Source organism: Geotrypetes seraphini, chromosome 14 (assembly GCF_902459505.1).
Source record: "Geotrypetes seraphini chromosome 14, aGeoSer1.1, whole genome shotgun sequence".
Lineage (NCBI taxonomy): Eukaryota > Metazoa > Chordata > Amphibia > Gymnophiona > Dermophiidae > Geotrypetes > Geotrypetes seraphini.
The window spans coordinates 62,710,479-62,727,064 of NC_047097.1; the positions used below are offsets into that span (position 1 = coordinate 62,710,479).

Genomic DNA, 16,586 nt, shown 5'->3' on the forward strand with positions numbered 1-16,586 from the left:
CGGGAAATTTCATGGCGACACCAGGAAATATTTCTTCACCGAGAGAGTGGTTGATCCTTGGAACGAGCTCCCGGTGCAGGTGATCGAGGCAAACAGCGTGCAAGAATTTAAGAGCAAATGGGATGCCCATGTGGGATCCCTTAGAGCAGGGGTGCCCACACTTTTTGGGCTTGCGAGCTACTTTTTAAATGACCAAGTCAAAATGATCTACCAACAATAAAATTAAAAAAAAAAACCACAAAGCACACTGTACGCATAGAAAATGTTAATCATCATTCCTATTCCAGGGTTTTTCAAAGAGGTCAAAGCAGATGACTCTATGCACTATAACCTCAGTAACAACCATACAAAAATAGACAAATATACCCCCCTCCCTTTTTACTAAACCACGATAGCAGTTTTTAGCGCAGGGAGCTGCGCTGAATGCCCAGCGCTGCTCTCGACACTCATAGGCTCCCTGCGCTAAAAACCTCTATTGCAGTTTAGTAAAAGGGGACCTTAGTGTAAAATATAGACAGCAGATATAAATTCAGACACATTTTGATCACTAAATTTAAAATAAAATCATTTTCCCTACCTTGTCTGGTGATTTCATGAGTCTCTGGTTGCACTTTCTTCTTCTGACTGTGCATACAATCTTTCTTCCCTTCTTTTAGCCTGTATGCTTCCTCTCCTCCAGACCTCATTCCTTCCCCCAACTTTTCCTTCCTCTTCCCTGCCCTTTCTTTCTCTCTGCCTCCCTTTCATTTTTTTCTGTTTCTCTTCTTTCCTTCTGTATCCCTGCCTGCCCTTTTTCTTTCTTTCTCCCTGCCCTCCCCCAAGCCACTGCCACTGCCATTACCATCGGGGACCAGGACCCAAACGCCACCAATAACAGGCCCCAAACTCTCCCTGCTTCGGCCAACCAGCATTCCTCTCCCCGACGTCAATTCTGCCGTCGGGAAGAGGAAGGCTGATCAGCCCAAGATTGTGATCAACCTATTGGGGGAAATGCTGCCGGGTCCTGCCTTCGTGGAAACAGAAAGTAGGCAGGACCCGGCAGGAAGAAGAACAAATGCTTCACTAACCTGTCTCCCGTATTAGCCCGTAGCGAACGCTTGCTTCAGGGCTCTCAACATGTGCGTGCTGGCTTCCCTTCTCCCCCCCCCCCCCCCGGACATAACTTCCGGTTTCGGAGGGAAGAGAAGAGAAGCCGGCACGCACACGTTAGAGCCCGGAGCATAAGTTCGCTACGGGCTGAAATCTCCAAGCCGGTTTTTTTGGGGGGGGTTTAATGTTCAGCAGCGGCAGATGACAGCTGGGCGGACCGCCCAGCTAAAAGGCCCTAGGGAGAACACTGGAGAGGAAGGCTGATCGGCCCGTAGATCAGGACGGCAACACGAGTCTATCACAGAGCCCGGATTGGGCTCCGCAATCGACTCGCGTTGCCTTCCTGAGCTACTGGTTGATCGCGATCGACGCGTTGGGCACCCCTGCCTTAGAGGGTTAAGCCAAGGGAACCTGTAACCAGGAGTGGGATCCCTAGGATAGTAGACTTGGGGGTGGGTCAGTAGAGTGAGCAGACCTGATGGGCTATGGCCCTTATCTGCCGTCATCTTCTATGTTTCTATGTACAGATTAGGGAGTGAAGAGCTTATGTGCACGACAGAAGAACGGGACTTGGGTGGGATTGTATGTGATGATCTTAAGGTGGCCAAACAGGTTGAAAAGGTGACGGGGAAAGCTAGAAGGATGCTAGGCTGAATAGGGAGAGGTATAGCCAGTAGGAAAAAGGAGGTATTGATGCCCCTGTATAAAACTCTGGTGAGACCTCATTTAGAATATTGTGTACAATTCTGGAGGCTGCACCTTCAAAAAAATATAAAAAGGATGGAGTCGGTCCAGAGGAAGGCTACTAAAATGGTGTGCGGTCTTCGTCATAAGGCGTATGGGGCAGGGACAGGAAAAGAACTCGCCGGGACGGGGTGGGAAAATGAAATTTGCCCCCATGTCATTCTCCATTTCATATACAAACTGCCTCCTGTCTCTCCTAATATGGACTGACCTAGATCAGAGTGTGCTCTGACATGCATCTTCCTCTACTGTCATAACCAGCTGCCACTCTTGCAGTCTCGAGGAAACTTCTTGGTTTCTCTCAGTAGGTCAAATTCTTTTGCCTGAAGTTATTTGCTTGTCATCCTGATCTGAAAAAGAATGCCATGCCACAAAACAGGAGAAACCACAACCTTGAGATTAGAAATGCCTTAATGCGTTTTGCAAGATCTTGTTATGCCTTTACTTGTGAAGCATTACTAGACAATCTTGTTAGGGAAGTGTCCTAAAACAGTAGTTCTTAAACCCGTACTGGGGAACCCCCAGCCAGGTAGGTTTTCAATATATCCCTAATGAATATGCATGAGGCAGATTTACATCTAATAGAGGTGACTGGGGATCCCCTGGGACAGGGGAATACTGTGTACAATTCTGGAGGCCTCATTACCGCAAAGATGTGCTGAGACTGGAGTCGGTCCAGCGAATGGCCACCCGGATGGTCTCAGGACTCAAGGACCTCCCGTACGAGGAACGGCTGGATAAGTTGCGGCTATACTCTCTCGAGGAACGCAGAGAGAGGGGAGACATGATCGAGACGTTCAAATATCTCACGGGCCGTATCGAGGTGGAAGAAGATATCTTCTTTTTCAAAGGTCCCACGGCTACAAGAGGGCATCCATGGAAACTCAGGGGAGGTAAGCTGCATGGTGACACCAGAAAGTACTTTTTCACCGAGAGAGTGGTGGATCGCTGGAATGGCCTTCCACTTCAGGTGATTGAGGCCAGCAGCGTGCCCGATTTTAAGACAAAATGGGATCGTCATGTGGGTTCTCTTCACAGAGAAAGGTAGGGGAGGGTCATTGAGGTGGGCAGACTGGATGGGCCGTGGCCCTTATCTGCCGTCTATTTCTATGTTTCTATGTTTCTATGTTTAAGAACCACCGTCCTAAGAGATTTCAGTCAGTGCATTGCACTCATCACCTGGTTGATGATGAGGAAGGTTCAAGGCACGAGGACTTTTGATTTTCTGATTTAGTTACATGCAACGGGTTCACCATAGATCCTGTAACAGGGGGGGGGAGGGGGGAGATTTATTTACTGCCTTTTCATGAAATTCACCCAACGCTGGCGTTAAGGTCTAGTGCGCACGGCAATTCAGCGCGCGCTAAAACTGCTATCGCAGCTTAGTAAAAGGAGCCGTAAACGAACACTGCCCTGTACATCATAAGTTCCCCTATTTCAAAAAATTTTTTCAGTGCAAATAAATATAAAGCGCAGGTGTGCATTCAAAGAAAGGGGAAAAGGACTACAAGGTGCTTTAAATCTCCGAAAGTAAATAACAAGATATGAAAAATCTAATAAAAGAAAAGTCCAAAAAAAAAAGTCACAGTCTAAGATCAAGCAGCTAAAATACAGTTCAACTTAGGTGAATCCTCTCGGGCTCGTATCGCCACTTTATCTCCACCAGCAAAGACTTACGGGGCTCCTTTTATCAAGCCGCGCTAGCGGGGGTTAACGCGCGCGACTTTTCATCACGCGTTAACCCCCGCGCTGGCTAAAAACTACCGCCTGCTCAAGAGGAGGCGGTAGCGGCTAGCGCGGCCGGTGGTTCAGCGCAGGGTATTAAACGCGGCTTGATAAAAGGAGCCCATAGGCACGAGTTCTAAAACTGTTCGCCAGATAGAGACCTCAATGGAGAGGGAAGTCAGACTTCAGCCTGCCTCCTGCCTGTACCATATTGCCATCTGGGCTGTACTGAGTGTGAGGAGATAAGACGATAAATATGGTATTGGTTGATACACAATTAACCGGAAACAAACAAAACAAGCTGCAGATGTGTACTAGAGAATGACATGGTGGCGGTTTAACCGCGGCCACCGCATTTTAGCCGCGGGTCACCCGCCGAAAATGGGGAAGAAAACTAGCAGTCGCTGCGGTGACGGGGACAAGGCCATTCACCGCCCGCGGGGCGGTGAATGGTCTTGTCTCCGCAGTGAGGTATCAAGGATTGCGCGGTCCCCGCAGCCACCGCCCGCCCGCCCGTAGCATTTAGCCAGCTCCCTCCCTCCACCTCACCTTAAATTTCGAGTTTTCCGGCTTCCTTTTTTCCGAGCCGCACGTGTTCAAAAATCCGTGCACGCGCGGCTGCGCGAGTCAATCAATCTTCTCCTCTGACGCAACCGGAAACAGGAAGTTGCAGGAGAGGAGAAGTTTGATTGACTCGCGCAGCCGCGCGTGCACGGATTTTTGAACACGTGCGGCTCGGAAAAAAGGAAGCCGGAAAACTCGAAATTTAAGGTGAGGTGGAGGGAGGGAGCTGGCTAAATGCACGGCTTTTTGAACGCGTGCGGCTAGGGAAAAAGGAAGCCGGCAAACTCGGAACGAATATAAGGTGAGGTGGAGGGAGGGTAGGGGCTGCTGGACCATTCTTCATTACTTTGCCATACTAATTCCATTCTATGTTAGGTGCCACGGACTCAGATTCGAGTCCTAGCGATGATGAGTTAAAGATCCCAAAAGATGCTGCGGGGACGGTGACGGGGCGGTGAATGGGATGGCAGTGGCGGTGACGGGGCGGTGAAAGGGATGGCAGTGACGGTGACGGGGCGGTGAATGGAATGGCGGTGACGGGGCGGTGCAGAGGATGGTGGGCCGGTGACGGGGCGGTGACGGGGACAGATTTTTTCCCCGTGTCATTCTCTAATGTGTACAAGATGCAGGCAACATTTATTTGTGACAAATTAAAAACCTAAATTATATAAAACCCTTTTACCAATCGAGGGACCCGACACGGTCCGTGTTTCGGACAAACCTTCGTCAGGGGTCCTATGGGGGTACAGATACAATACAAAAATCATTAAAATTATAAGAAAATACAACAAAATTATATGTGTGTAGACAAGATGATGTTGTGTTACCATGCTACCAAAGATTGTGATGAAATGACAAGAGAACTTTCCAAAGTTAGTTATGTTTTTCCATAGCGATACTATCGTTTGTCATTCACATCATTGTTAATCACAATGGTCTGTTTTGATGTCTCATTTTTTGTATGCAGTCCTTCTTATTGCATGCTTTTCTTTATCTCTTTTGATTTCATCTTTATCTCTTGTCATTTCATCACAATCTTTGGTAGCACGGTAACACAACATCATCTTGTCTACACACATATAATTTTGTTGTATTTTCTTATAATTTTAATGATTTTTGTATTGTATCTGTACCTCCATAGGACCCCTGACGAAGGTTTGTCCGAAACACGGACCGTGTCGGGTCCCTCGATTGGTAAAAGGGTTTTATATAATTTAAGTTTTTAATTTGTCACAAATAAATTTTGCCTGCATCTTGTACACATCTGCAGCTTGTTTTGTTTGTTTCCGGTTGGTGGTTTTTTTTGCAGATAAAGTTGGATTTTCCCCTTTTTTGTTTTTGTTGCCTTGATACACGATTAAAGCAACTCTACGTAAAATACAAACAGATCAGACAATGAGAACATGTCAGCGACCAGCGCTTACAATTATCATAAGAACTTAATTCCCATGTTTCATCTTACAAAATAGGAACTTCTGTAATAGTTTAAAACAAATAGTTTATACAAATTTCCCTGCTCACAAATATATATATATATATATATAATGATAAATATATATATAATGAAAGAAAGAAAGAAGGTGGAACTGCAAATTAACTGAAATAAACCATTAGTAATTATAAATCAGCCAATACAATATAATGCAATATTCTCACACATGAATATAATGTTCTTGCCGGGGAATATGGAGCAAAAGCACAGGAAAGAAACTCTTCCCATTGTCTCTTTCATCTTCCTCGGTCTTTCTTTTAGGCTCCTCACTTTTCACTTTTCTTTCTTCAGATCGAAGAAATCCGGCAGAATATTGACAAAATTTCAGATAATGTGGAAGGAGCAAAGAAGATTTACAGTGTCATCCTGTCTGCGCCCATCCCGGAGCAAAGTGAGTACAGCGTGCGGGTTGTCTTCTTTCTCTCCTTCCCCCCCCCCTTCCCCCGTGTTCTTCTCTGGTAGGGTTGCCGGATGGGTTGGTTTTGCTTGCATGCTGGGATGAATCCAGTCTCTTAGACGTGCAGCTCACATTCTTCATATGTTCATTTCCCCAGAAAGGTTCCTTCTGGAGATCGCAGGGCATGCTGGGGGCAATTTTAAGGAGTGAGTGTGTTAAATAGTGTTTTGCATGTGGAAATAGGTGCTTTGAGAATTAATCCGGGTGTACGTGCGTGAATGTAGGAGCTCGGAAAACATTGTAGTATAGGTGGTCTTCATGGCAATTAATGAGTGGACTGCAGGTGTTTTATATTTGCTTAGTTTTGCATAAAGTTTTATGTCACTAAATATGCACAAAAAGGGAGGTAGGTTTTACAGTTGGAAGAGTGGGGAAGGGGGCCTAGGGGAAGCTGCTGGGTACAGCCAGGGCTAGGAAGAGAGAAGATCTGGGGAAACTACTGCTGGGTGGGGGGAGGGCAGAGAGAGGACACTGGTGCTGGGGAGGGAGTTACATTGGCAGGGCCCAGGGTCTAGCAACCACTGAGCAAAATGCCCAGGGCTGCCCATTGTAGAGGCCGCCATATGCCCAGGTCTGGTACCACTCTCTCCTTCCCCCATACCCAGCTTCTGCAGGGGCAGCAACAGCGCTAAAGGCTGCCTCTCTGGCCTTTCCTCTGCTGTGTCCCACTCACAGGAATTTGTATCAGAATGGTGGAACATGGCAACGGAAAGGAGGCCCCGCTGGCTGGGAATGGAGAGCTGCTGGACCTGAGGGGGGGGGGGACACATGCGTGGGGGTAGGGGCCCTATCTTGGTCCTCCCACCCAGGGCTCACCGAGTCCTAGCTATGCCACCGTTGTGGTTGGGCCATGGATGGGTGGGAGGAGATGTGAGAAAATTGGTGCTGGTTGTGGGTAGAGAGGAAAGAGAAACTGCAAAAAACTGCTTTGATGCTTCAGGTTTGTTTATTTTTTTTAATTAATAAAAGAGATTTAATCAAGTGAAGAAAACACAGATTCTTTCTGGCCTTTTATGTGTGTGTGTGTGTGAAAAAAACCACATATCTATGTCTGATTAAATTATTTGTGTATTTTTTTGGTTTTGTGTCTGTCATGTATAGGTCATTTGTGTGTTTATCTGTTTTCTTGTGTATGAGTGTGTGTTTTTCGTGTATGAGTGTGTGTTTTTCGTGTATGAGTGTGTGTTTTTCGTGTATGAGTGTGTGTTTTTCGTGTATGAGTGTGTGTTTTTCGTGTATGAGTGTGTGTTTTTCGTGTATGAGTGTGTGTTTTTCGTATGTGTGTCAAATACATAAAATAAAGGGTGGAATTGTCCTAATCAGACTTATGACCACAACCTATTGTAAAAACGTCCTTTTACTCATCCAATGTTCAAATCACTTTATTCATCCAATAACTCGCCATGTACATGTTTTGGCTAATTCAGGAGTCTTGAGAATCTACTGAATTGGGACAGACGGTGTTTTGATTAAATGAATAGGCTCTCAAGTCAATGCTACGTTGCTGTCGTCTTAAAGCAAGGATAACAATAGCAAAATCCTCCCCTCCTCGTTGCTTTCGCTTACGCCGACTCTCAACCCAGCAGCGTGTGCAGCATCGCAAGGGCCAATGTGGCTTTTCATCCAGAAAAGGCTTCTTGCCCCAATACTGACCCTCCTTAAGGTTATCTTCACATTTTTTCATTGGAGAAGTGAGAGGAGTTTTTAGTCAGCGTTTCACTTCATCAAGGATAAGAATGCAAAAGTTAATGATTGGCACAGAGATAATCCAGCGGAACCGTCCGAACCAGTTGTGAAGGAGTGATGAAATACCACAGCGTTTTGAACTGCTGTGCCGCAGAAGTTTAAATTGCCTGGTGCTGGCGCCCCCTCCCCCGCCTTGGTCTCCGCCCCGATCCCCCCTTCCGCGCGCAGGCCCCCCTCCCCTTCCCCCGCACCCCTAGTTGTTCACCGCCACGAGTAACAACGTCGGTGTGCTCCTCGCAGCCCCAGCGGCTCTCCCTCTGATGCCACTTCCTAGGCACGGCAGTGATGTCAGCGGGAGAGTTGACGTGGTCGCGAGGAGTACGTTGAAGTTGCTGCTTATGGCGGTGAACAGAGGTACGGGGAAAGGGTGTGTGTGCGTGGTAAGTGGAGGAGTGGGTAGAGCTGGAGGGGACAGAGAGGAGGGGGGCTGGCGCCCCCACCAACATGGCGCCCAGAGCGGACTGACCCCCTCCACCCCTTGCTACGCCACTGGTCATAGCACTGAGTAGCATCGGCAGCGGCTCCTGAACAAGCAGGAGATTCTTTCAGCATATGCGGTTTCGATTATTCACGGTTTTTAGCTTGCTGGCTCCTCCCCCCAAATTACATCAGCTTGCATGGAGAAATTGCTGATTCTCAGCGTTTACAGAGAAAATCGCTGATTCCCGGCACTTTCTTCACCGTGTTTTGCATCTCCTTCAGGAACAGGCCAGGTCTACCACCATGTTATTTGCGGTTTCACCATATTCATAATGGTTTTTAATAGAAAACAGCGAATAACATATAAAAAAGTTATTCACGGGTTTTCAGTATTTACAGTTCTGTTAATCCCCTATCACAGCGAATACGGAGGGAGAAGTGTAGTCGCACACGTCTCTGTCCTTCCTAGAGGGGAGATATGATAGAGACGTTTAAATACCTACGTGACGTAAATGCGCATAAGTCGAGTCTCATTTGAAAGGAAGCTCTGGAATGAGAGGGCAAAGGATGAAGTTAAGAGGTGATAGGCTCAGGAGTAATCTAAGGAAATACTTTTATACAGAAAGGGTGGTAGATGCGTGGAACAGTCTCCCGGAAGAGGTGGTGGAGACAGAGACTGTGTCTGAATTCAAGAAAGTGTGGGACAGGCATGTGGGATCTCATGGAGAGAGAAAGAGATAATAGTTATTGCGAATGGGCAGCTCTATGACCTCATAATGCAGGTGTAAAGAGCCTTAGCCAATAGAAAGAGGAGATGCAAATGTTAAGAGCCTTAGCCAATAGGGAGAGGAGGAGATAGTGGATGCGGATGGACAGACTGGATGGGCCATTTGGCCTTTATATGCCGTCATGTTTCTATGTTTCTTTCTCCTCCCGAGATAGTAACATAGTAATATAGTAGATGACGGCAGATAAAGACCCGAATGGTCTATCCAGTCTGCCCAATCTGATTCAATCTAAAAATTTGTGTGTGTGTGTGTTGGGTGTGTGTGTGTGTGTGGGGGGGGGGGGGGTTAGCTATGCCTCCTTTGTGTCCTTCCAGCCTCTGATGGTGTTTTTCACTGCTTCTATAGCATTTCTTTTGGCCATAAAAGTCAAGTTTCAAGTTTTATTAGGATTTTATATACCGCCTATCAAGTTATCTAAGCGGTTTTACAATCAGGTACTCAAGCATTTTCCCTCTCTCATATCCACACTGCCTACTACCGAGAGATCAGTGTGACCTAGATCAGTGTTCTTCAACCGCCGGTCCACCGTGCGATCGATGCGGCGTTATCTTCGAGCCAGCTCCCTCTTCCTCACTGATTCAGTGCACAAAGCCATGGGCAGTGGCTCCTACGGGCATCCTGTGCCTGAACCGGAAGCCTTCTCTCTGACGTTGCAACGTCAGAGGGAAGGCTTCCAGATGAGGCACGGGACGTGCAAGGTGCAATTAGTACTATTAAGGGGGGCGGGGTCTGGGGTGGAGATTGGATAGAGATGGGCGGAGTCCGGCCCACGACTTAGCCCAGTGTTCTTCAATCGCTGGTCCATGGTGCGATCGATGGGGCGTTATCTTTGAACCAGCTCCCTCTTCCTAACTGATTCAGTGCACAAAGCCATGGGCAGTGGCTCCTACGAGCATCCTGCGCGTGAACCGGAAGCCTTCTCTCTGACGTTGCGAGGGTAGGCTTCCAGATGAGGCAAAGGACTTACAAAGTGCAATTAGTACTATTATGGGGGCGGGATCTGGCCCACGACTTAGCCCAGTGTTCTTCAACTGCCGGACCACGCACAGACCGATGCCGGTCCACAGAATAATTCTTTTATTTCTGCCGGTCCATAGGTGTAAAAAGGTTGAAAAACACTGTCCTAGATCACTTTTTTGATATAGTCTTCAATCCATAACCCTACTCCCCACTGTCCACCAACCCAGCCAACAAATTAACCATTTCCTTTAACTGTATCCATGACATCCTGTTTATCTGTTTAGATTGTAAGCTCTTCTGAGCAGGGACTGTCTTCTTTGTGACTCTGTACAGCGCTGCATACGTCTGGTAGCGCTATAGAAATAATTCATAGGAGCAGTAGCAGACATGCCTTGTACTTGAAAAATTTGGACAATACTGTGATAACATACAGTCCTGGAAAGAAGAGGCAGATAACCAGCACGCTCATAAAACTTCAAAAGGTTATATTACAAGCCAAACAAAGCAGATATTAACAACCCTTTTAAAGATAAACAGAAGATTGCATGCGGGTGCCAGAGCTTCCTTGACTATTTCTTTTACACAAGAATTGCCACTCTGGATCTGACCAAAAGTCCATCAAAACCAGTGTTTCCAATAGTGACCAATCCAGGTCACGAGTACTTGGTAGGATCTCAAAAAATAGATTCCCCCTCCAGGAAGCTGGACAACCCTTTTTTTTTTTTTTTCCTTCTAAATAATGCTTTATTTAGAACGGTTCATAGACAACCCCGCAAAAGACAAAGGCGCGCGCCGAAGAAAATTACAGTTTTTAGGGGCTCCGACGGGGGGTTTTGTTGGGGAGCCCCCCCCAGTTTACTTAATAGAGATCACGCCGGCGTTGTGGGGGGTTGTAACCCTCCACATTTTACTGTAAACTTAACTTTTTCCCTAAAACAGGGAAAAAGTGAAGTTTTCAGTAAAATGTGGGGGGGTTACAACCCCCCCAACGCCGCGCGATCTGTATTAAATAAAGTGGGTTCCCCCCATGCCCCCCCCCGTCAGAGCCCTAAAAACAGTAATTTTCTGCGGCGCGCACCTCCATGCTGCGCTCAATTGTCTGTGCGCGCCTTTGTCCCGGCGCGCTTTTGACCTGACACCATTTAGAACACTACTTGCAAGACACATACAAGAGAAACAACAATGCAGTGCCCACCCAGGAGCAGCCCTCAGCTACCAACCTTCCCAAAATACCAAATCAGTGTTAAACAGTTTTGTCAACAAGTACCCCAACCAGATCCCCCCCCCCCCAAGAAGATAGCTGAGACGAACCTTTTTCTGAAACCAGCTGCACTAGCTGGTTTTTACCACATCCTCTGGTACTAAATTCCAGAGCTTTATTATGCACGGCAGTGTGACCATATGGCTCCAGAAAAAAGGAGACGGATTGAGACATCCGGGTTTTACTTCCATTGAAAGCAACCAAGATGTCTCAATCTGTCCTCCTTACTTCCATTGCTTTCAATGGAAGTAAAACCCGGATGTCTCAATCCGTCCCCTTTTTTCTGGAGCCATATGGTCACAGGGGGAAGATATTTCTTTTTCTCTTAAATTCTTTATTAATTTTCGAGACTTACAAAAAGTGCAATCAGATATGCATACAATTAACAGCACTTGTATTTAAACAAAAATTAAAACAAATTACCCTACACCCTCCCTTTCCCTCCCTCCCTCCCTATCTGGATGTGTGTGGAAAATTAAGAAAATTCAAAGAATTAAGGATTTTACCAATTTAATCAGTCTTCTATTTAACATATGCTTCCAACGGACCCCATATTTCTTTAAACAATAAAAAGTTTGGGGAAGATATTTTCTACAACTGGTTTTAACTTGGTAACTTCATGGCCTGTCCCCTAGTCTTTGTACTTTTCGAAAGAGTAAACAACTGAGTCATACGTGCCTCTTCCACGCCTCTTGTGATTTTATAGTCCTCTATCACATCTCTCCCTCAGCTTCCTCAAGTTGAAAGCCCTTCTCTGTACTTTTGTATTTTCATTCTGTTTTTTTCCTGAGATGCAACAACCAAAATTGCACCTAGTTCTCAAGGTTCAGTCACACAGGGATTCAGCTATACAGGGATATTATGATATTTGTTTTACGAGTATCTTCCATTCCTTTCCCAGCAATTCCTAAAACTTAGTTTGTGAAATACCCTTAATAGGCTCAGTAATTTCGGGAAAAAATTTAATTGCGCAATAGGCATCTATCCGATTCCATAAATGTGCTTCTAACTACCCTAATGTACTTCTAACTACACTTCTCCCTCCGGATTCGCGGGGGATAGGGGCAGAGCCGGACCGCGAATGGTGAAAAACCGCTAATATCCGGCTCTGACCCACCCCCGCCTCCCTCCCGCCTTCCCGGCCTTACCTGGTGGTCTAGCGGGCTTTCGGGGCAGGAGCGATCTTCCTACGCTCCTGCCCCGTGCAGATCGCCATTAGGAAATGGCTGCTGTGAGTTCCCGTAGTCTCTCGAGACTACGACGGGAACTCCCTACAGCTATTTCCTAATGGCGATCTGCACGGGGCAAGAGCATAGGAAGATCACTCCTGCCCCGAAAGCCCGCTAGACCACCAGGTAAGGCCGGGATGCCGGGGGGAAGACTTAAGGATGGTTTGTTTGTTTTTCCCCCTCCCCCCAAAATCGCAAATATGTGAAACCGTGATTACCGAAACCGCGAATGGGGAGGGGGAAGTGTACCCAACAAAGTCTAAAATGCTTCTAATTTACCCAACACTTATCACGTAACATCTTGACTTCTCTTTGGTAATTCTTATTACCCAACATTTATCACCTTAAGATCTTGACAACTCTTTGATACTTCTTAAGTAAAATATTATGACATCGCTTATGCTATTCCTTCAAACTTTTAATGTAATTCTTGATAACTTTGATGTAATCCGCCTTGAACCACATTGGCGGAATAGAAATCACTAACGTAATGTAATGTAATAAACTCAATCCTCTTCAACCAGGCACAGGAGAACCCACTCACTATTCACACACCCATCATCCAAATATGTCAAACAAAAAATGACAGATGCCTATTGCATAGGGGCTCATAATCGAAATGGAAATACGTCTAAAATCCCGCCTAAATTGGCACTTGGATGATCAAAAAGACAAATCATCCAAGTGCCGATAATCGAAATGGGTTTTAGATGCATCTAAAAACAGCTTAGGCCTTTCCAGTGCTGCTGTACGCCTGGAGCTGAAAGGAGCGTTTTAGGAGGAGAGGTGCGGGCGGGATGTGGGCTGACCTAGACTTAGGGCCTTTTTTATCAAACTGCGCTAGCAGTTTTTAGTGCAGAGAGTTGCGCTGAATGGCTTGTGCTGCTCCCGACGCTCCTAGGAACTCTAGGAGCGTCGGAAGCAGCGCGGGCCATTCAGCGCAGTTTGATAGAAGAGGCCCTAAGTCATACTGCAAGTATAACTGAAAGTTTAACGAGACTGCCTAGACAGAACTTGTACGCTGTGACTTAGGCGATGTAAAAACAGGTCTAAGTGCCCAGACGGTATTCAAAGTGACCAGATAACCATGGCAGACACAAAGTACAGACCCCCACACACTGCCGCAGTGATCACTTACCCTCCCCCCCCCACAACACCATAAAAATTGGAATTACAAATTAATCACTCCTGAAAAAATTCTTAGAAGCAATTTAACCGAGCAGAATAAGATCTTCTCCTGTCTGCAATTACTGAACGCCCCTATCACTTTGGCAGAGATGGGGAGGTGAGAAGAATGGCATCAGTTGCAATGCTGCTGGATCGCTGCACTTAAGGTTACCAGATTTTACTACTCTAAAAATCGAACCCATGGCCCCACCCGTAGGCCCTCTCAGGCGTGTCCCGTTCCACTCAAGTTATGCCCCATTCCGCCCCAGGCCTTGCCTCCCCAGCCCCGCCCCGCCCCCCCTCAACCTGTTCTCGTGCTTGGAGACGTGTTGGGAGGGCATCTGCGCAGGTGTAATGCGAGGTGTCAGGTCAAAAGCGCACCGGGACAAAGGCGCGCGCAACGTGGAGCCGCACGCCAAAGAAAATGACTGTTTTAAAGGGCTCTGACGGAGGTGTGGGGGGGGAACCCCCCCCCACTTTACTTTATACAGATCGCGCCGCGTTGTGGGGGCATTGTGGGGGGTTTGGAGGGTTGTAACCCCCCACATTTTACTGAAAACTTCACTTTTTCCCTAAAAAACAGGGAAACAGTTAAGTTTCCAGTATAATGAGGGGGGTTACAACCCCCCAAACCCCCCACAACGCCGCCGAGATCTGTATTAAGTAAATTGGGGGGGGGGGTTCCCCAACAAAATCCCCCGTCGGAGCCCCTAAAAACACTCTTTTTCTTCGGCGCGCGCTTCCGTCTTTCGCTCAGTTGTCGGCGCGCGCCTTTGTCTTTGGCGGTTTTGTCTATGAACCGTAACGCGATGATGTCACACACATGCGCAGATGCCCTCCCGTCGCGGTCCCAAGCTGGAAGCTTTTCAAACCCCGCACAAAGTGCCAGGTTTTGAAAAGTAATCCGGATGCCCAGACATGACCTCTAAAAAGAGGACCTGTCTAGGTCTGCTCACCCTAGCTGCTCTCATCTGTATTGAGCGCTTCTACTGGCTGGCAGCTGGGATGTAGCCACGGGCTGGCCTGGGTCTGTCCAGTTTTGCCTTGGGCCCACCCACCCAGCCACCTTGGTGTAGCTTTTGAGGATCCCTAAGACCTCCCAGTTGAAGGCATCCAGAGCCCGCTGCCCTGTCAGAAAAGCGTGGCAGTTAGTGATAAGCTTCAGAGGCTGGCACTGCTCAGTTCTGGCCCGTGCTTGGTTCACGTGCAATAGCTGGGCATATGCACCTGTTGGGCTGGTGTCACCGACTCTTCCGTTTTTCTAAGTGGAGGCAGCGCGCCCCGGAAGTCTTCATCTGTTGGGATTCAGGGATCCTTCACAGCTAAAGTATTTTCATTTTTATAAAAATAATCTGGTAGGGAACTAAGATAGCAGGGGGGAAATAAGTGCCCGCCAATCCAAAATATTGCTTTCTGGTGACACTCCTGGCTGGTTAGCCTTCGATTTGGGAATTACACGGCCTCCTTGAGGCTCTCTCTTTGTGCTTTCTGCTTCTTCACTGTAAATGATTGACTGGACTTGTTCTCTGTTCTTAGAGACAAAGGATGACTTGGAGCAGCTGACAACCGACATCAAGAAATTAGCCAACAATGTCCGAAACAGACTAAAGAGTAAGCGACAACAAATGCACCCTTCCTCTCAGCTCATTCTCCAATTCCTTCATTTCATGTCTCTTCCTTTTATCTATGCAACATGTCATTACCACTTAGCATTTCTATAGCACAACCCTGTACAGACACACGCCAAAGACAATCTCTTCTGCATATTTTATTTATTCATTCAATTTTCTACACTGTTCTCCTAGGGGAGCTCAGAATGGTTTACCTGAATAAATTCATATAAACCATTCTGAGCTCCCCTAGGAGAATCTATCTAACGTACCTAGGGCAATGAGGGAATTAATAATAATAATAATAACAGTTTATATACTGCAATACCGTTAAGTTCTATGCGGTTTACATAAGATTAGTGGAGTACAAGTTGAGTTGACGTACAAGTTGAGTTAACTTAAGGGATGTGGGAACAATGGGGAGAAAGGGCAAGAGAGGGGAAGGAGGGAAGTGGGTCAGGTATTTCAGTAATTAACTAAGTAATTAATTAATTAAGTAATTAAGTGCCTTGCCCAGGGTCACAAGGACCAGCGCAGGTTTGAAACCACAACCTCGGAGTGCTTTAACCACTGCACCACTCATGAAATCAAAATGTAGCGAAAGTGAGCCAAGTACAGGACAGTCAAGCCATTGTGACATCACTGATGAGGTTGGCTCTTAGGCATTGGTGGAATGAGGCGTTGTGATGTCACAATACCAGCTCTGGTGATCAGAGGCTGAAACTTTTCACACTGTTTATATATTCAGTTTTCTATGCTGTTCTTCCAGGGGAGCTCAGAACAGTTTACATGAAGCATTTTTCCCTGTCTGTCCCGGTGGGGATTAAGTGACTTGCCCAGGGTCACAAGGAGCAGCGTGGGTTTGAACCCACAACCTTGCCACACTCCTCTATAGAGTTTACAGTTTAGTCCAAATATGCAGAAAAGACAAATTTATAGTAAAATATAAAACATGAGAGAACTAAAATCATGATAACTCAGGGTTTTAAAATGGGACTTCCATTCCTCGGACCGCCCCCGTCTTTCTGTCTGGGCATTCCTCCTTCCCCTAGGAAGCACCTGATATGTACCTTAGGGGAGGCTGCTGGGTTGCCACACCGAGTTAAGCTGTTGCTTTTCTGTTTCCTTTACAGTATAGTCCTTTTGCTAATTTCCCCCCCCCCCTCCCTCTTTCTTATGTGGGATGAGTTCCGCCAGTTGATCCAGCCTCACATCTTCCTCGCTATAATCCTGGTGGCAGTATTTTAAAATTTCATGGGCTGGCCTCATGATCCACAAGACCAGTAAAGCCGGCCTGCAGTTAGATTTTGGCAGTGGTGCTGCATACCAGCCAG

General features: G+C 46.8%; 1 protein-coding gene across 7 annotated transcripts in view; it reads left to right on the top strand.

Moving 5' to 3' along the window:
• The window catches only part of STX3 (syntaxin 3), a 74,568-nt gene that overhangs the window by 28,574 nt on the left and 29,408 nt on the right, over positions 1-16,586 (top strand). For all 7 annotated transcript variants that reach the window (XM_033920936.1, XM_033920940.1, XM_033920939.1 and 4 more), the window contains exons 3-4: positions 5,906-6,005; positions 15,179-15,253. In XM_033920936.1, coding sequence (XP_033776827.1) covers positions 5,906-6,005; positions 15,179-15,253 — 175 coding nt within the window. The remainder of the gene's footprint in view (positions 1-5,905; positions 6,006-15,178; positions 15,254-16,586) is intronic.